The sequence below is a fragment of the Hyperolius riggenbachi genome, chromosome 2, assembly GCF_040937935.1.
Source record: "Hyperolius riggenbachi isolate aHypRig1 chromosome 2, aHypRig1.pri, whole genome shotgun sequence".
NCBI classification, from domain to species: Eukaryota; Metazoa; Chordata; class Amphibia; order Anura; family Hyperoliidae; genus Hyperolius; species Hyperolius riggenbachi.
This window is the reverse complement of record NC_090647.1, coordinates 254740094-254761957: the sequence shown is the minus strand read 5'-3', so window position 1 is coordinate 254761957 and position 21864 is coordinate 254740094. Positions and strand designations below refer to the sequence as shown.

The window sequence follows — 21864 nt, the reverse complement described above, 5'->3', positions numbered from 1 at the left end:
CTCTGTACCTCCACAAGTGCCAGACAGGAATTGTACGAAGCGCAGAACGCAATCGCAAGAGAGGCGATTGCGAATGAGATTGAGCAAAGGGATAGGTTGTATGTGTGTGCGCCAATCCAGTCGCCACCTCACGACTGCGCACACACAACAGCAGATACGAAATAGGAACGCGATCGCGAGAGGTGCGATCGCCAGACGTGACACAAGGCAGAACAGAATAGAATACGAGGGTAGCAAAGGCACAGCAAATACAATAAGGAGATACGGAAAATAACAACCGCTAGCTAACCGCGAACACCGCACTCATTCGCAACAGTGCACGCGGTTATGCGCGATCTCCACGTGATAAGCACAATAGAGACAAGCACGCCTAACTAACCATAAACAGACAAACATGAAACAGAGGACGCGAGCGCTTGCTTAACGGTTACCTCACCGAGCCTGCAACAAGCGTAGCGGACAAGACAGACACACGAAAAACAGGAACTAGGCAGAAAGGATCCACCGCTCTTCCGCCAGAGCAAGGGTGATCCTAGCAGGAACACAGATCAGAAAGATCCACAGCCGCTAACTCTAGCGGCTAGTGCGATCTAAACAAGACAGATCAGATGAGGTAGCTGGTAGCAACCGCTGCTCCAGCTTACACTCCAGGAACTAGATCAGAAGGATTCACAGCCGCTACCGCTAGAGGCCAGTGCGATCCAAACAAGACAGAGCGATTCGCTATCAACCGCCGCTGGTGACAGCGCAATCGCGACAGACAAGACAGAACAGAAGGATCCCCAGCGCTCGCAAAAAGTAGCTAGCGCGATCCCAGGAGACAGAACAGAAGAGATAGCTGGTAGCAACCGCTGCACCAGCTATACTCCAAGAACAGAGATCAGAACCATTTCCTGTCAACCACCATAGGGACAGGACAATGGCAAACAGGCAAGACAAGACAGAACAGGCAATACAGATAATACAACCTGACTGGGCTAGCAGGGGAGCCTAAAGCAACCCCCAGGAATTAACTATACTAGATAGCAATGGCTGACACTCCAGCAGTGTCCATCAGGAACTGAGCATGGAAGGGAAATGTCCAGCAAAGCATTCTGGGAAACATAAAGCTCTTATAGTGCCAGTCATCAAAGAAGGCAGGTAGGGGATTTGCATAACGAATGTATGCAAATTCCCCAGCAAGAGAACAGACCAGAAACTTGCAATGGAAAGACAGGTCTCTGTTCCAGAGACCTGCAGCCCACAGACTAGAGGAATGGACAAACAGCTGTCTGCCTGCGCAGCCAGCTGAGCGGATCATCACAGTAAGATCAAAAAAATGATTTATATTCACCATGTAATTTTGTTGATCCACAATGAGCCTGTAAGTCATAATTTTTACTACTGGCAGACAAGAAAAAAACTAGACGGCACCAACTGCCATTATCGCTAAACACACCCACTAACAATGCGACAGGCTAAAAGGTTGTTTTTTAATAGATATACCGTACATATGCACAGAGGGAGATCCTGGTTGCTTGGCAGTTGGAAACAGCTGTTATTTCCCACAATGCAACAAGGTTCACAGACAGCAAACTGAAAGGACCTTAGTCCTGACATCACACTGTGGGAGGGTTTTTACCACAATATTGGCCAAACAGAAACCCCTGATGATCTATTCGAGAAAAGGTAATTATTTCAAATGGGGAAGGGGGAATCAGCTACTGATCGGGATGAAGTTCAATCTTTGTTTAAAGTTCCACTTTAACTATGACTAAAGGTAGATTGTAAATTCGATAAGCAATGGTTGTTTCTGTGGATGTCTTATGTACCCTGTGTTTCTGTCTGAAGATAGTAGAGAAGCCGTTTTTTAGCACTCACTTCAGCTCTGCGGATCTTCTTCTTTCATTTGGATTGCACAATGTTATCCAATTTTAACAAAGTTATGTTCTCTAAGGGTAACTGACTGCAGGACAGAAGGGTAAGGCCTGGTTCACATTAGCGTTCCCTGTCGGGATCTGCCTGATCGGATCCGGACCTTATACTGTACAAACGGAACGTACGTTCCGCATAGCAATGCAAAGTATAACGATCGGTGTCAGCAACCAGAGAGAGAATCTGATCCTTGGCGATCTGCAGTATCCCCAAGAATACAGATATACCCGATTATTGAGGATCTGCGGAATCGTAAATAATCAGATATGTCTAACCTCTAGACACCTGAGAGAGTGTAAGTGTTTGGTGCAACAGTAACAACTCTGAGTGAAGACCACCAGAGGAGCTGGCGGCCTAAGACTCCTGAGGAATTCACCCCTGACTGTGGGTGATATTCCTGTAGCCTGTGGACCCCTGAGCGAGGGACCGAGGCTGGGGTTGCAGGAAGTCCTGCTGCTAATATAAGATCTACCCTGAACTGGGCTAACGTAATACAGTAGTAGCACAATCCTAGTCTTGGGTGTGAGGTCCGTAGTCACAACACCCTGGAACTAGCCTGGAGCATAACATAAATGATAATACAATTCCCTAGTCTTTGGTGTGAGGTCCGTGATCATCAACACCCTGGAACTAGTCTGGAATATAACATAAAGAAAATACAGTTCCCTAGTCTTGGGTGTGAGGGCCTTGATCTCAACACCCTGGAACTATGCTAGAGAATACACAGAAGATACACAGTATTCCTAGTCTGGGGTGTGAGGGCCTTGATCTCAACACCCTGGAACTGGTCTAACAAATAATACAATTCAATTAGTATTTTAAGCTATCAACAGAATCTGGCTAAGTGTGAATTCCCAGGTCCACCTAGTTCAAACACACTGTAAGGATCTGACTATGGTCTGAGTGCCTTCACGTAAGTGTTAGCAATGGCAGACAACCAGCAACTGACAAGCAGCAGAATATATAGTAGCTGGACTCTGCCGCCCAGCCCGATCCACTCAGCCAATCATGAGTCCTGCAGGAATCAGCTGATCTTCCTGATCAGCTGACACTTCCCCTGCTGGTATAAAGGTCCTGAGTTCAGGCCCGCGCGTAGCTCTCCATCTGCCTATGTGCACTAACAGACCCAGCCACACCAAGCGCACGCTGCTGCATGCAAACTGCCGCGTGGGACGCGGAAACAGCCGCTTTGCTGTTCTGACATGCGGCGGCCTTTCTGTATTCCCCCATACTACCAGACGCGTGTCTATGCGTGCAAACCGCCGCGTTGGACGCGGAGTCAACCGCCTTGCTCTTCCGCATTTTCTCACAGTACCCCCCCCCCCCCCCCGAGGAGTGGACTCCGGACATCTCCTTCCTGGCTTTCCAGAGAATTTTCTTTTTATCTCATACTCAGGCCGGCCATCAATCAACCCAGGGAGGGAGGGAGTGGAATCCACATGCAGTGCTGACCCGGGCAGGGACACAGGAAATGATTTCTTGTCAGCCTGTTTTTTCTGTGGTAGAATGGTTTTGGGGCCAAAACCCCTGTCTAAAGCGTCTGCTTTGGGGCTTTTGCTATCAGATTTATGCATGAGAGGTAACCGTGAGGAACAGGAACCATTAGAAATATCTGTACACTGTCCTGCCTTTCCTGCGACCTGTATCCTGGTTTTATCCACCTCACCCTTCTTCAAACAGTGCTCGTGACAATGGGCTGACCAGTTCAGTAGCTGTCCTGAAGCCCAGTCAATGAGTGGAGAGTGAAGTTGTAACCAGGGCATACCGAGAACAACAGCAGAGCCTTTCATCGGCAGGACCAGGAACTGTAAACTCTCTTCATGCAATGCCCCTAAAAAACATGACAATAGGGGGGTTTGGGAAAGAAACTGGGCACTGCGCAATGGAGAATCATCCACTGCAGTGACCGAAATCTGCCGATCGGGTGCAGATAACGGTATCCCCAAACTTTTGGCAAAATCGTAATCTATGAGGTTTGCTGACGAACCCAAGTCCACCATGGCTTCTGCGGACTTGGTCCGACCTTTACATGTAACCGAACAAGGAAGGATCAGCCGACCGTCGTTCAGGGATGAACCCTGCTCACCTATGGTTTTGACTATTCCTAGACGATAGCATTTGTCTGGCCCATGTAAAGCGTTCTTCTTTGGGCTCCTGCGACTCTTTTCCCCCAGACTCAACCTTGTGTACCCAATCTGCATAGGTTCGCCTGGGGGTGAGGGTGACCGAGAAGAGTCGTGTAAGATAGACTTTCTGGCCACTCTACCACGAACCTGTCTCTGGTGGCGCAACCAGCGATCTATCTGTATGGCCAAAGAGATTGCCTCATCCAATGATTCGGGCTCAGGATGACCTATCATTACCTCATGAATAGTATCTGACAATCCAGCCAAAAAACAATGTAGGAGAGCGAATGCGTCCCATCTAGCCGAGACTGCCCACCTCCTAACCTCCGCAGCATAATTCTCTACCGGACCTTTGCCCTGACGTAGAAGCTTGAGCTTCCGTTCAGCAGTCGATGCGATGTCCGGGTCATCGGAAATCATAGCCATAGCCTCAAAAAAATTCATCGACCGAGGTCAGGGCCTGATGCCCAATAGGAAGACCATATGCCCAGGTCTGGGAATCCCCTGGCAACAGAGTCTTAATGAATGTAATTCTCTGTGCCTCGGTTCCAGACGAGTTAGGCCTTAACTCAAAGTATGATAACACTCTATTTCTAAAGTTTCGAAAGTCAGATCTGTCACCAGAAAACCTTTCAGGTACAGGCATAAGTATGTCTGTGCTAAGAGGAGATTGCACTGATTGAAGTTCTGAAATAGCCCCAAATATCTGACATATCTGGGTCTGTTGGTTCAAAACTGCCGCGGAAAGTTGGTTTACCGCGGTGGTCAGGACTTCAACATGGCTACACAGTGCGTCCATTTGGGTCCGGTCTGCCATTCTGTAACGATCGGTGTCAGCAACCAGAGAGAGAATCTGATCCTTGGCGATCCGCAGTATCCCCAAGAATACAGATATACCCGATTACTGAGGATCTGCAGAATCGTCAATAATCAGATATGTCTAACCTCTAGACACCTGAGAGAGTGTAAGTGTTTGGTGCAACAGTAACAACTCTGAGTGAAGACCACCAGAGGAGCTGGCGGCCTAAGACTCCTGAGGAATTCACCCCTGACTGTGGGTGATATTCCTGTAGCCTGTGGACCCCTGAGCGAGGGACCGAGGCTGGGGTTGCAGGAAGCCCTGCTGCTAATATAAGATCTACCCTGAACTGGGCTAACGTAATACAGTAGTAGCACAATCCTAGTTTTGGGTGTGAGGTCCGTAGTCACAACACCCTGGAATTAGCCTGGAGCATAACATAAATGATAATACAATTCCCTAGTCTTTGGTGTGAGGTCCGTGATCATCAACACCCTGGAACTAGTCTGGACTATAACATAAAGAAAATACAGTTCCCTAGTCTTGAGTGTGATGGCCTTGATCTAAACACCCTGGAACTATGCTAGAGAATACACAGAAGATACACAGTATTCCTAGTCTGGGGTGTGAGGGCCTTGATCTCAACACCCTGGAACTGGTCTAACAAATAATACAATTCAATTAGTATTTTAAGCTATCAACAGAATCTGGCTAAGTGTGAATTCCCAGGTCCACCTACTTCAAACACACTGTAAGGATCTGACTATGGTCTGAGTGCCTTCATGTAAGTGTTAGCAATGGCAGACAACCAGCAACTGACAAGTAGCAGAATATATAGTAGCTGGACTCTGCCGCCCCGCCCGATCCAATCATGAGTCCTGCAGGAATCAGCTGATCTTCCTGATCAGCTGACACTTCCCCTGCTGGTATAAAGGTCCTGAGTTCAGGCCCACGCGCGCGTAGCTCTCCATCTGCCTATGTGCACTAACAGACCCAGCCACACCAAGCGCACGCTGCTGCATGCAAACCACCGCATTGGACGCGGAAACAGCCGCTTTGCTGTCAGGACATGCGGCGGCCTTTCTGTGTTCCCCCATACTACCAGACGCGTGTCTATGCGTGCAAACCGCCGCGTTGGACGCAGAGTCAGCCGCCTTGCTCTAGACACACGCGGCGGCTTTTCCGCGTTTTCTCACACAAAGGCTATGCGGACGGTCACACGCGTATGTTCCGTACACTCCGGAGCTGGATCGGATCCGGACTCCGGAGGCTGTTCCAACATGCGCTATTTTTTGGGTCCGGCTCATCCGGCCCACGCACCCGGAACGGATCCTGACTGCACCATGCGGATGTGGAAACCTATGGGGAACAGAAAGCACAGAACACACAGGATGCAAACACCTGACGTTCTACCCCACTTCCTATGCAGATTCTAGCGGCCATTTCGGATGGGGACACATGGGCAGCAGTGGAGCAGCAGTGACTTACATGCTGGAGCGTGCTGGAGCTGTTTGGCAGTATGGCGGAGGTGGAGGTGAGGCCTACAGCGGAGGACCTGATTCTACAGGTGCACCAGGTGCACCTTCTGCAGACCCCAACAAGTTTAGGTACTTTTGTTATTTTTTTTTCCCCGGATCCGCATGGCAGCCGAGTTCACACCGCAAGAAATACGCATGCAAACGGACCGGATCCGCATCGCATGCGGATAGGTGCCTTACGGCTCCCATGCTTATCAGGTCCGGCTCCGATGCGGATCTGGTCCGTTTGCGTGACAGAACGCAAGTGTGAATGGGGCCTAAGGACTGAAACAACATTGAAGAACTTTTACGGAAGGGATGGAAAAGATTGTATAGTGAAGGATGTGCAGTGTACGACCACGTTAAATGGTGCCACAAAAGTTGAAGAAATAATGGTACAGCTAGCTACACAGAACAACCAAATGAACTGTATGTGTTAAAGAGGAACTTCAGTGACATATAGTAGAGTGTATTAAATTATTTAGCATACCCACTTTTATGTTAATTATTCTGGTTTCAGCACCAGAAACACTTCGATAGCTGTATATTGCTGTAACCCCGCCCTCGAAGTGATGAGCAACCACTAAATAAATTATTTCTAAACTAATATATAAAAAAATGTTTTATTAATTACGTTATATTTAGTTAAGAGGAACTCAACAACACACGATTGTCCTGCAAGGTCTTGGCTGAGAAAGTAATGTGTGGATAACTGCCTAATCATGGTGGATCACTCAGCAAACAACAAGCACAATTTTAAGGGAGTTTATCATGCCTCAAGACCCCACTTGCTCGTGTGCCGCCTGTCATACAATCCTAAGCCAAACAGTGTATCTGTACAGCAGTCAAACCCCATAATGGTGCACTAATGACTGATCAATGATCAGTATAGGGGTTACATTTATTCGGCATGTGTTCCAGGCTTAAACATCAACAACATTTAAATAGCTTCCTCTAGCCAGTTGCCCCACTTTTGCTCCAGTTTTCTTTGCACCTATTTTGATAAATCACTCCAACCATTATCAAACATCTAATCAGGTGCAGGGAAATCAAAGATAAATATGGCTGAGATCTGAATTAAAAACAGTGGTCTTACATTTTCCTGCATTGCCACATCTTACAGAAAATTACCAACAACCAAAATTACCAAAGTTAACTGAAAACTAGTGTTGGTTGTTCTCAAGTGCAAACACAGACACAGTGCACGTGGTGAATCGAGCACTTGCATGCACTGTCAAACGGAAACTTTTGATTGCAAGTGGTGAACCCATTACCCATAATGCCCAGCATGACCTTTACACTAAGGTTAACTGTGGTGAGATGGCCAATCAGAAGCTTGTTCTAGTGTGCATGGTCATTCCTCTAGTGTGAATAATCATTCCAAGTGTTCATGTGCGTATATGTTCACAGGAGAACATGCATTTACTGGCTTGGGTTCGCATTGGGATTTGCTTGATTGTGAACATGCCCATCTGCAAAGGGTCAGGGGCGTGCCCACCATTCACTGTGAACCATATTATAATATGTTCTCCCAACACTACTGACGAAACAAGGTCTGCAAAGTCAGGATCTCCAGAGTACTAGTTTACCAGAAATGTTATTGCTCTGATCCTAAGTTGTTTCATCACTTATATTGAATCTTGGGGAAAATCAAATTATTCATGGACATTTTTCAAAGTTTTTTGTTTTGTTTTGTTGTCTTTTAGGTAAATGTACTTTCTTTGGCTTATGTGAAATTTAACATCAGCTGTCAAACATTTAAAAATGTTGCTTGGATGTAATATCACAGATACTGTATATCATTACATGTATAATTTTAGACTGCAATGGAAAAAAAACTCAAACATGTATGACCCACTGAAAGAAAATATTACTGGAAATGGTAACATAATAAAACAGATGCAGAATTCTTCTCTGTGTTGTCTTCTGTAGTCAAAATATCTGGAAGTGTATGCACGGCGGGAGTATACGCGCGTATGCACAGTGGCGGCAGTGGCGATTGACGCATTAAAACATTCACAGGAGCAAACAGGATGTTTTTATGCATCTAGTTGTCCTTAACCAGTTACATAACAAAGAAGCATTGCTCACTGACATCTGATTGGTCACTGCTACGAATCAAGTGCAGTGATTGGCCGCAATAACAGTGCCACGGTCCCACCTGCATGACCATCGGTATCAATTAAAAATGATCCCTGGTCAAATTACCTGGAAGGCCTCACCCGGTTTCCTCACTGATCGACGCTTGTATCACCAGTTTCCGTCTAGTTGGCAGCACTCAATCTGCCTCAGGCTTCTGTGCAACAGCACTCGCTCGGGGTCCAGCACACCATGCGTCTCCTGCAGAGGCTACTGGAGTCTTCCTCCTCACATACCTCCTACTCCCAATGAAGACAGACCTGAACACATCTGCTTACAAGCCCCCACCGCTGCCGTTGGACCCATACACCACTTTAGGCACAAGGATCCTGCTGCTGCCGAGGGACCCAGCCACAGCTGTTAAGCACAGCACAAGTGGCCACAGCCATTGCCGCCCCAGATGATATGTTCATGTAACCCCTGATGCTGCAGCTACCCCCCTGCATTAATCACGGGCTGCCTGCCACTGCTGCTGGAATCCTGCCACTGCATGGCTTTACACCAACATGCTTTTCACCACAATTTGTCAGCCCCCACCAGGCAATGTCCCCCACCAACCAACTGCAGCTGACGCATGGTATGGTAGTGCCATAATGAAAGCAGCTAGTGCACTGTAGGTGGGCAGTGTAGAGATAGACAGTTTAAAGTAAAAAAAAAAAAGGTCCATAAGACTTCCCTGCACCATAGACAACCCCAGGTTTAGTAATTTTTTTCCCCTGATCATTAAAAAGATCTGACAGGTTGAAAATTTGTATCAGATACCATCTAATGAAAGATTAAAAAAACACTGACGTTAGATACTCTCTTGTATTTTTTCTTACAGAGGAACTCCAGTGAAAATAATGTAATAAAAAAGTGCTTCATTTTTACAACAATTATGTATAAATGATTTAGTCAGTTTTTTCCCCATTGTAAAATCTTTTAAATCTCTTATTTACATTCTGACATTTATTACATGGTGACATTTTTACTGTTGGCAGGTGATGTAGCTGCTGCATGCTTTTTTGGCAGTTGGAAACAGCTACAAACAGCTCTTTCCCACAATGCAACAAGATTCACAGACAGGAAACTGCCAGGAGTACCACGGTCCACAGAGTTTCTTGTGGGAGGGGTTTCACCACAATATCAGTCATATAGCACCCCCTGATGGTCTATTTGTGAAAAGGAATAGATTTCTCATGTAAAAGGGGGTATCAGCTACTATTTGGGATAAAGTTCAATTCTTGGTCAGAGTTTCTCTTTAAGTTCCTATATAGTTTAAAAAATCCACTTCCAATATGACAGTTTTGATGTCTACAGGTGCCCATGTATTCATTAGCAGGCTTTGCAATCTTCCCTCTGACACTGCACAAGCATTGTAGTTAAACTTGCTACAAGAAAATTTGATGGTATATTTATAAGATGGGAAAAGGAGACAATTTACCTGCACAAACCTTGAAGCAAAGGCAATGAAATACACAACAGCAATTATCCTTTAGTCAAGGTTATGAGTCTCATCTGGCTGCCATGCTACCCATAATTAGCATTAACCATGTTTGTACAGCATTATTATAACTGAAAGCATGCTGAGATATTATTTACTGCCTGGACCACAACGCTGTGGGAGCCTTGGCTTGAGTATACCTTGAGCCTCATTTCCTGAGAAGTATCAATTTTATTTGTACTAACTGAATTGCATTATCATTTTAGAACAGTGTATGCTCTGTGTTTAAAGTAAATTGTAGGTTTAGGTTATAGCAGTGCGTATGCTCCTTTCAACCCTTTCAAGTCAATGTTTACCAAGTAGTTACTTGCATGGGTTGATGTCACAAGCTAATGCTTCCCGTTTCAATCCCGGCACATAGCTCTCATCAATATCCTTTGTCAACACAAAGAGTTACAGTTGGGCCACTGGGCTCTCCTACTAGACTGAGTGCATCTGGTTTGATGCCACACTGTAAAGCAGTCCTAGCGAGAGTTTGAGTTAGTGCCTGCGGATTGGAATACTGCTGTCACTGTTGTTAGAGTTGAGGCTGGGTTTCTCCAGGACATGCATTGTTTGCCTGGCTGCTGCTGGTCCTACTGCTGCTGCTGCTCTTGGAGCAGTTCCAGATGCTGAAGGAAGGACCCCACAGAACCAACTACCCATTTGAAAAATGGAGGATCATCCAGCACATCCTCCAGACCTCACCCTGTGATCATCTGTGACTGTCAGCTAGTTGGGATTTAAGTTTTCCGACCTTCTGGTTAGTGAATTTCTGGGACATCTGATCTGCACCTTTGTGAAACCATTGCCTGAATTTGTGGCATTCTAGGACTGTGCTTTTTGTTGCCCTGTTTCCTGGTTCTACTACATGCTCTGTTATTTAATAAACAGTGTATACATTCTTTAAAGAGGATTCAACATTAAATATGGGGTGATTATTAATGGCCTCCAAACATATAACATGTGGCACAAGCTCCCCCCAATTGTTTTTTTTCCAAGTGTCCTATTATCTTATTAGGTAATGTAAGCTGCTACCCCATTTCTCCAAGCACTGTGGCATTCTGGTGTCCATGATGGTAAGTGCTCCTGGAAGAACCTATTCAGGAGGCTCCCAAAATCAAAATTGTAGAAAAATTGCATGTTTTTTGCGGGTTTTGCATTTGCATTTTTCAGGATGCAATAGACTTCAATTGAAAATATAAGCAAGTCAACCCAAAAAGGGAAATTCAGGCCCCAACTGAAGCACAATAATTATCATATTTTGAGAGTTTTTTCTCTGTTCTGAATCCGGCGAAATAGGGGAAATTTGGGTGAAAGGTGATGCCTGGTAATTATCATATTTGGTACAGGGGGACAGTTAGGTTTAGGCATCAGGAAGGGAGTATGTGCAGGGAAGTCTTAGGGTTAGGCACCACCGGAAGGGGTCTTAAGTTTAGGCACCACCAGGGGGTTCTTGGGGTTATGACCACAGGGGGTTAGTGTTAGGCATCAGTAGTGGAGGGTTCTGTGTGAGAGTAAGGTTAGATTAAGCTATAATAAAATATTGGTTACAATTACCAATATTTTACTATTGAAAATTAACACTTTAAATAAAAGAGTATAGGTAAATTTACCCATATTTTACTATCAGCACTGTTCCTGCACCCGATTTTCCATGGTGCCCGAAATCTACGTACACAGTATTAGTATTTTCTATTTATAATGCAGTGGGTGAAATATGTTTGAAGTTGTCTTTTCAGTTCAGCTCCTCTTTCTGGGTAGCTTTCTGAGCAAATAAGGAACCTATTAGACGGTTTGCTGCAAGAGTCTCTGGGCTCAATTTCCCCTAAGTTAGAAAGTTGAAGGAGAATTCAAACTAGGCTCTAGGAGAGGCAAAGGAGATCGACAATGGGATTCTAGGATTATAGGGCTCGAAGAGGGGAGTAGGGAGATTAAACCATTAAATTTAACCATTATTGATTAATGGTGATTAAATCTTAAATATTGGTGATTTAATCTTCTACTTCTTCAGTATGTGCTACAAAAAAGTAAAGTGTTGTGGTAATAACATAAAATGTATGCTAACCAATGCTAGAAGCATTTAATAAGATTGATATATGAATATTGATATTCATAATATGATTGATGAATTAGAGTTACTAGCAAAACTATAATACCATCAGCGTAATAGAAACATGGATGGATGCTACCCATGATTGGATGGTAAATTTAGGTTACAGATAGATAAAGTTACAAGGGAAGGGGAGGGGGGGGATATTTGTAAAAAAAAAATCCTTGTTTCAATTTATAATGGTTGCTGATTAGGGTCTGTTATAAACCACACATAAGTAACATGGAGGGGTGCAATTACTGCAGCAGATTGAAAAAGCAGATTTCAATTATCTAGACATGAACTACTGCAGATACTCACTCTAATAAACGTGTCATATTTATACCAACGCTGCAAGACAATTACTTGACTCAAATGGTAACTAAACCAAGCAAGGGGGATGCTCTGCTTGATTTGGTCATTTCAAATACACCAGATAGTAAATCTAATGTGCAAGTTCGAGAGCGTGAGAAATAGTGACCATGATATGGTAACATTTGACCTACAACTTAGCAGAGTTGTGAGCAAGCAAACATTCTTAGCTTTTATGGAGTGGTGAATAAAAATGTAGATCACGAGAAAGCAATAGATGTAGTATACTTGGACTTTCCAAAGGCTTTTGATACTGTTCCCCGCAATAGCATGATGGGAACAGTGCTGATAAATGCATAGGTCGAATTCTTTTCAATTTATTTATCAATGACTTAATAGATGGAATACCGAGTAATTTAGCCATCTTCACAGATGATACAAAATTATGCAGAATTAACCACACTAAGCAGGATAGTAACGTATTATAGCAAATAATTGAAGTAGTTATGGCAAATTCTTTATCTGCATTAAAAAGGGCTTGGTTGCTTCCCTTGCATTGAAGGACATTCACAGCTATAATTACTCTGTAATTCCTGGCTGAGTTGATCCAAGGATTAATCTGACAGCAATCTGGAATTGAGAAGGAAGTATTAGCCTTTTAAGGCTAATTGGCTCAAACTTTGTAAGGGTTTTTTGCCTTGATCTTTGAAGGACAGGTGTCTTTTTTCAACCCACACTCTGTAACTACGGATTCAGATGAGGGAAGCATTTACTACTTGTTCAGTCTAGGTGAATACGGCCAACTTCCATATTTGTTTTCCTGGTTGAACTTGATGGACGAATGTCTTTTTTTTCAACCAAACTATGTAACTTTACATTGGGAGAGTGTTATTGTTGGGTTTGTAAGCTGGTATAAAGTAATATTTTGATACTTAAATACTTTTGAACTGTACCTTTCATGAAAAATGAAATCTCCTCTTCCGTGACAACATTTTTATTATCGATGTGTTGCATACAGAGAAATAGTAGGGCACAGGCTTGCGTGCTGTGCTCTGGAAGAAGACTCCTGAAAATGAAGAAAAACAAGTGAAAGGTTATTTAAAACTAGCAAAAACAGAAAACAACAGGCATGCATGAGCAACATCAGCACCAATTTTCTTTGTGTAGCTCGACAAATGAAAGTCAAATGGAAGTTTGCAAAGACAGATAAAGTCAGGCCAGGTGCAAGTGTGACCTTAACAAATTTATCAGCAGCTTCGCAATATTTTTTTCTTTGACTGACTTCTGCATACTCACACCAGAGACCACCAGAAGCAAAATGTATGCATATTTATGGCAGATTTCTGTATTCCTGAAACTCTCTACATTCCGTTTTGTGACTTTGTGAGTAAAGGAGGACAACTTTGTTTGCTATATACTTTATGATAGCATTTGTACTAGTAGATAATGAGATACTGAAATTTTAGATGCGCACCTTTGGCTAAGATCATCAACAGTCAGCAATGCCTTGCAGAATCCATCAGCTAACACAGTGCTTTCTGCCATCAAAGATATTTACATTCCACAGATTTTCTACAAACCCTGCAGGCATATGTATGCAACAGAAGCCTCTGATTGGCCGGGGATCGTCGGCATCTGATAGGCTGAAGCCTATCAGAGGTGGTACAGGATGGACCGCTGTCCTGTGCCGCCCTTAGAGAGAAGGGGAGGGAGGGAAGGAGAGGGAGGCGGAATATAACTGCGGAGGCGGGCTTTGAGGAGCCCCCCCACCTCTAGGCACAGAAAGCCGGCAGCGATCAGACCCCCCCAGCAGGACATCCTCCTAGAGGGGAAAAAAGGGGGGGTAGTCTGATCGCCCTGCCAGCCACACGATCTGTGCTGGGGGCTGAAGAGCCCACTCAGGACAGAACATAGAAAACGCATGCGGTCCTTAAGTGGTTAACAAAGCTTATTATCCAGTTATGTCAGTCCTCAAGCATGGTCACATTGGTTTGTGCCAACTTTTAAAAGAACTAATAAGTGGACAAGTTACAGATCAAATGTTGTCCTGCTCTTTTATGACTTTCCTAATCAGGAAGAGTATGTTCATGCAAATGCATTACTTTGGAATGTAAGTCCTACCAGGCACTAAGCCATGAGTGACCCCTTCCCCCATGACACAGGCCAGACAGACCTCTGCCCAGAGTCCAAGACAACTGCCTCCCCTCCTTGTTTCACGTCCCCCACAGCATTCCAGCACAGACATGCTGCAAAGAAAACGTACATATACTTATCCTTACAATCTCACAGAAGCAGCCAGGAAGAAGTGCCATTCTTGGTGTGTCCCTCTTAGCGGCTGTGGTGCACATCTCCTTCACGTGGGAAGCTTCAGAGAGCGGGGTGGTGAAGCCGACATCCACCAAACCAGCCAGCCTGGATCAAGACAGGGGGCAGCTCTGCATCTGCACGTATTGGACTGTTTACTGTTCTGCTTTTGCTTTATCTGCTACCTTGACTTGTCTGCTATACTCTTGTTTAGTAACTTGGCCTACCTCTTGCACAGTCTACTTGTGGGATATATACATAGCCTATTGTACACCTACTTCTACTACTTGATTGGTTCATCAGGGGTGTCCAAAGTTTTTGGGCCAAGGGCAATATCACCATTCTTGAGAGTGCTAGGGGGCCGAGCTAGCGAAATTAAACACCATTTTTGCTGATTGCCATTAGGTACACCATGCTTGTGACATTTTGCCAAAACATTTCCATGGGAAAAAACCCATATACCATGTGCAGTTAGCACAGTAGCTACTGCTAATCAGTGGCTGTTACTGCTGCTGGCAGAGTGGTAGCGGCTAATCAGTGCCTGTTACTGCTGTTGGACTCTGCATGCAGCACAACATCTACGGCATGCAGAACCGCAGCTACTGCCTAATAACTGTAAAGAGTTTTGGGGGCCACCAGAAATGGCTTGATGGACTGCATTTGGCCCTTGGGCTGGACTTTGGACATGCCTTATCTTACTGTTCCAGCTCTAGACTACTGATCTCCTGCTGATTTGGTTTGCTTGAAATACCTTCTCTTTCTTCGACTGCTAGCAGTCTACAGGTGATACATAACTAACAGCTCTTCAGAGAAAGTCAATGGACTGAGAAGAACATGCATTCTATTACAAACAGTGAGAGTTTTAAAAATGGAACCATTAAATTGCAATTAATATGAGTATCCAATGTCTCTTTTCCTACTGTCAGCATATGTTATGATCGCTTCTGTAGCGTTTACTGCTGACTGCACTGGTATTGCAAACCAAGCAGTTCTAATGTCATTACATGCATTTGCTTGCATAGTTTGGTTTGCACTTAAACTAGTTGCTGATTCCATCTGCAGTCGCTCTGAAGTTTATGACAGTTTAATATGCTTTTGTGTAAACAAACATTGTCTGCTGCAGTGGAGGGGCGGTCCCTTTCCTGCAGGCTGCATATCATTGTCTGCCTTTTCCTGCTATCAGCCTGTGATTAATTACCATTCACTTGTGTGGGAATCTGCAGGTCTGCTCCCATTGGATGACCTCAGTATAAAGAACTGCTTCCTGCAATGCCTCATGGGCTATCATAGTTTCAGACTCTATCTGTTACTCTGCTCGTGCCCCACCTCGTTCCTGGTCCGTGTGGACTGCGCTGACTCCTGCGAAGGGGTCAGCGAGTCCTCCTAGTTCTGCTCTTGTTCTAGAAGTTGCTACTTGCTTGTCTTGTGTCATATATTGGTTCATCGCCAATATATACGCATACTTGCGCATTTTGTTATTTTCCTTGTATTCGTGTTACGTTAATATATCAGTGTCGCTGATATATACGTACACGAACTGTTTATTTCCTGTGTTTCAGCTAGTCAGTTTTCCAGCACGTTTTGGTAGTTTGCGCGTATCGTGAACACCCGTGCTGAGCTAGTTATCCTGTTCCTGGTCCTGTTTGTGGATTGCGTTCATCTCTGCGAAGAGATAACGAATCCTTCTGAATCCTGTTCCTGGTCCTGTTTGTGGATTGCGTTCATCTCTGCGAAGAGATAGCGAATCCTTCTGAGTCCTGTTCCCTGTATTACTTCAGTCTTAGTCAGAGTTCCTGCTTATGTCATATATCGGTTCATTGCCAATATATACATATGTTAGTCAGACGTTACGAATAGTTTCATTGATAGCTGTAATTGTAATACGCTAGGAAAACATACTTATTGTATATTTATCTGTGTTACGTTCACCTATCTCGATCCTGCTATTTCCTGTCTCTCCTGTCCTGTCTTTGTGAGGCACGCCATCGCCGCAACGCATTGGCTGCCTCATTCCAGTCTGTCTGGTTTTGGACGCTTGCTGTCGCTAAGTAATCGCTAGCTAGCAAGCGTTCATTCTGTCTACCTGTCCTGATCTCCTCAGTCCTGGTTTATGCGCTCAGTGCTACCTTGCGCTGAGACGTTATTACGAAAGTGTTTGTGGCTGTTCAGATCTGCACCGGCTCTGTGCACCACAATCTCCTATTGGAGTCAGTCCTCTCCTCCACTAAACTGGGGATATCCTGATCCCTTGTGCTGGTGTGTGTACCTCCTTCACGTCAGCTTATGTGTTGTATGCTGACTGTGGAGATTACACCCCCAAGCTTAACATTATGATAGCCCCATTACCAATCCCCATTGTGGGGGGGGTTCCCAGCAAAAATGACACTGTTTGTTATGGTTCCTGTTCCTTTAAGAAATTTGAGAAGCTCAATTCTGAAACAGAAAATGAGTTTTTTTCTGAATGTGCCAGGTTCCTGGCCAATCCTGAGCTCCAGGCTACTCCTGTTTCAACGTGGGCCCCCCAGCTAGTTTATGTTTTATTTAAGGGAAGATTGTTTCAGTGGGCCTACGATGTCTTGGATCATACCAATTTAAAAGAAAGACCACTGGAATTTCTAGCGTTTGTGATCCATAACTGGCTGCGCAAAACCGATTTGCCTAGCCCTTTTGATAAGCTCCTGGCAGCTTGTCAATCAGCTGCTCCTTCTACTGCCTACAAAAATAATCAGCAAGCAGATAATTGTTCTGATAACTTTTCTTCTGCTAAGGCAGCAGGGTCTAAAGCCAAACGTAAACGCTCCAAAAGAAAAGCGTTACAATCAGCGGAGTCGTTGCCCTTGGCGACTGCGCATCAGATCTGTAACGAGACTCCACCATTAGCAGATAATGAAATTCAGTCACCATTCAGGGGAGTCAAATGGACCTATGAAACTACTAATGAACTTTCATTGCTAGCCAGGGAAAATAAAGGTTCTTGTTTAAATGAATTATCTGAATATGATTATGAAGATATATTACAGAGTATTGAACAGATCAATTTATTCGTGCAGCAAGGGAAATTTGCATACACTACAGTTCAATACTTGCTACAGGTATTGGAGATCCTTAGGAATAAGAAATCGGCCAATCACCTGCTAAATAACCCAATGTATGTTTCTGCCACTAACACATTTGCAAACTATGATCAGCCGGAATGCTCAGCTGTTAAATATGCATGGGATCCTCCATTTGAGAAAGGAGAGATGGAAGCTCTGGTCTATGAATGGAAGAAAGATGCAAGTTCATTTTGTCAGTTTTACAGTGCAAAAAGTGAATTAGTATTGAATGCATGCATTAAGTCTGCTTATAACCTAATAAAAACTGGTGTGTGTGGGTATGACTTTGTGGCTCCATTGATCGATGTGTGGAGAATGATTCTGGACGATTTTTATGCAATTCAATCAGTTGATACCAGGGAAGACACACTGTCAAGTGGAGATTGTTCCACTTCCTCAGTTCCTGAGGACTCGCCTGCTTCAGCACCTTTGGCTGATTCAGCGAGTGATTCTGAGCTCCTTTTGTGTGAAATTGAAGTTCCTGTAATTCCACCCTGTACCATGGATAACTCAGTGTTGCTTCCCAGTGAGACAGAAATTACTAATACTTCCTTAATCTTGCCCTGCACAAATTTCTCAGCAGAGGACCCAGAGGTCCTGCTGACTTTCGAGTCCAGCCTAGCCAGTACTCATGACTCTTTGTTTAGTGAAACAGACACCAGAAAAATCTTGCCTGTCTCTGCAAACACTTCTGCAGAAATTACCTGTGTTAATAAAGTTCAACTCCTGTCTGATCCAGCAGATGCCAATAGATGCACTACATCAGTTTCCGAGTCCCAGCAATCCTGTCTAGTAAACTCAGAACCCCAGCATCTGAATTTTCCAATTTTACAAATGAATGGTGATTCAGATGCGCAAACATTGTGTCTTGATCTTCCTGTTTCTACACCTCGCTCTAGTTTCGTGAATAGCTCAGAGCATCTGCTATGTGAACCTGAAATCGCAGAATTATTACCTTGTTCAGAAAATTTTCCAATAAATTTGCCCTGTACCATGAATTGTGCAGTAGATCTCTCCAATGAAACTCAGGTCACAGAATCATTATGCTGTCCAGCAGGTGCTTCCATGGTTTTGCCCTGCAATATGGACTGTTCAGTGATCCTGTCCAGTGAAGCTGTGGTCGCAGAGTCTTATGCTTCACCCAGTACTTTGGATACTTTAAACCCTTTAGCAGAGGAGGCTGAAGCACTGCTTACCTCAGTTGGTGTTGCAGTAATATTCACTTGTCTAGCAGCTGTTTTGGAATTACAGTCTGCTCTAATAAAACTTGATGAATTTCTGCCCAGCGAAGCAGAAGCCATTGAAATATTGTCCTCGTCAGCAAGTGTGTTAGATACCTTGCCCTGTACACAGTCTGATTTAACCAATGTTGTTGAGTCCCTCTCCAGTGTTGTAACAGCCGAGGAACTCCAGCCCTGTCCTCTGAATGTTTCAAAAGTCTTGCCCTGTAACATGGATAATTCTGACTCGCTGGAAAAAATAATAGAAATCTCAGAATTTCAGTCCGGGTTAATGAGTGTTTCTGAAACCCAGCCCTGTATCCTGGAAAATTCTGGTTCTCTGGCCGGTGTGGCAGAAGTTCCAGAGCCCCCTTCCTGTCCAGTGAGTTACTCAGTTTTGCCTAGTTCAGTGGGGATTGCTGCAATATTGACTTGTTTTGCAGCCCTTCATGAGCTCCAGTCCAGTGTATTTGATGAGTCTCTGTCTAGTCCAGAAGAAGCTATGGGAACCCTGTCTAGTTCAGTGCATACATCAGAAGATTTGCCCTGTCTTGTAAATGCCCCTGAACATGATTTGTTAATAACCCTGCTGGAATCAGCGACATCTAAGTCTGATCCTGCAGTTTTTAGTGAGAATCCAGTAACTATGAAGTCTAGTCATGATGAATTTTTTTTGCCCAGTTCTGGTTTCGGTCCTGTCTTGACTGACTTTGAGGTTCGCAGTTCCTTGACATGCCCAGAGGTTTCTCTTGTGCCGGTGTGCCCAGATGTGCTTCGTATGCCAGACTGCCCAGATGTGTCTGTGTTAGCGTGCTCACGTGCTTCCCTAGTGGAGACATGTTCTGATGTTGCCGGTTGGCCTGCATGCCCGGAGATGGTTCTGGTCCCTAAAAGCCCTGATCTTGATGTTTGTCCTTGTGACCCTGACTCTGGAGTTGCCCTGGGTTCCATAGGGGTTCTTGATAGTTCTCCATGTGAGCCTAAGGGGCGTTCTGACCTGTGGGGATCTCTTTGGAGCTTCCAAGTGTTCTGGGAGATCTCTGAGGAAACTTGTCCTGGTACCTTGGACTGGTTCAACGGTGGGTTTTGTGTTGGTAGGGACAGTTCCGGTGGGCATTGCAAAGGCTTTGGCGTTTTTGGACAGTCCTTGGAAGGCGGTGGGTATCGCGCAGAGAGTTTCTTGGGGTTGTTTTCTGGAAGTCGTGGTTCTGATGGGTGTCACACTGAGGCTTGTAGTGCTGACGGGCATGGTTCGGTAGGTTCTGGTTCCAATTGGTCTAGTTTTGGTGAGACTGATTCGGGAATTTGGTTTTGTCGGACGGATCCGACCTTCATGAATTTTCAGTCAGATCAGTTTGCTGGATTTCCCACTTCTGATTTTTTGGTTTGGGTGGTTCAGGAGAAATATGTCAGTTTTCATAGGCGTCCAGAGGCCGCGTTTAAGGGAGGGGGTACTGTTATGATCGCTTCTGTAGCGTTTACTGCTGACTGCACTGGTATTGCAAACCAAGCAGTTCTAATGTCATTACATGCATTTGCTTGCATAGTTTGGTTTGCACTTAAACTAGTTGCTGATTCCATCTGCAGTCGCTCTGAAGTTTATGACAGTTTAATATGCTTTTGTGTAAACAAACATTGTCTGCTGCAGTGGAGGGGCGGTCCCTTTCCTGCAGGCTGCATATCATTGTCTGCCTTTTCCTGCTATCAGCCTGTGATTAATTACCATTCACTTGTGTGGGAATCTGCAGGTCTGCTCCCATTGGATGACCTCAGTATAAAGAACTGCTTCCTGCAATGCCTCATGGGCTATCATAGTTTCAGACTCTATCTGTTACTCTGCTCGTGCCCCACCTCGTTCCTGGTCCGTGTGGACTGCGCTGACTCCTGCGAAGGGGTCAGCGAGTCCTCCTAGTTCTGCTCTTGTTCTAGAAGTTGCTACTTGCTTGTCTTGTGTCATATATTGGTTCATCGCCAATATATACGCATACTTGCGCATTTTGTTATTTTCCTTGTATTCGTGTTACGTTAATATATCAGTGTCGCTGATATATACGTACACGAACTGTTTATTTCCTGTGTTTCAGCTAGTCAGTTTTCCAGCACGTTTTGGTAGTTTGCGCGTATCGTGAACACCCGTGCTGAGCTAGTTATCCTGTTCCTGGTCCTGTTTGTGGATTGCGTTCATCTCTGCGAAGAGATAACGAATCCTTCTGAATCCTGTTCCTGGTCCTGTTTGTGGATTGCGTTCATCTCTGCGAAGAGATAGCGAATCCTTCTGAGTCCTGTTCCCTGTATTACTTCAGTCTTAGTCAGAGTTCCTGCTTATGTCATATATCGGTTCATTGCCAATATATACATATGTTAGTCAGACGTTACGAATAGTTTCATTGATAGCTGTAATTGTAATACGCTAGGAAAACATACTTATTGTATATTTATCTGTGTTACGTTCACCTATCTCGATCCTGCTATTTCCTGTCTCTCCTGTCCTGTCTTTGTGAGGCACGCCATCGCCGCAACGCATTGGCTGCCTCATTCCAGTCTGTCTGGTTTTGGACGCTTGCTGTCGCTAAGTAATCGCTAGCTAGCAAGCGTTCATTCTGTCTACCTGTCCTGATCTCCTCAGTCCTGGTTTATGCGCTCAGTGCTACCTTGCGCTGAGACGTTATTACGAAAGTGTTTGTGGCTGTTCAGATCTGCACCGGCTCTGTGCACCACAATCTCCTATTGGAGTCAGTCCTCTCCTCCACTAAACTGGGGATATCCTGATCCCTTGTGCTGGTGTGTGTACCTCCTTCACGTCAGCTTATGTGTTGTATGCTGACTGTGGAGATTACACCCCCAAGCTTAACAGCATATAATCATATTAGCATTCAAAGGACAG

General features: G+C 44.7%; 1 protein-coding gene across 1 annotated transcript in view; it reads right to left on the bottom strand.

The window, feature by feature from the left end:
- Positions 1 to 21864, bottom strand: part of LOC137544945 (uncharacterized) — a 648464-nt gene that overhangs the window by 157278 nt on the left and 469322 nt on the right. The window contains exon 82 of the mRNA XM_068266042.1: positions 13315 to 13427. Within this exon, the coding sequence (XP_068122143.1) occupies positions 13315 to 13427 (113 nt within the window). The remainder of the gene's footprint in view (positions 1 to 13314; positions 13428 to 21864) is intronic.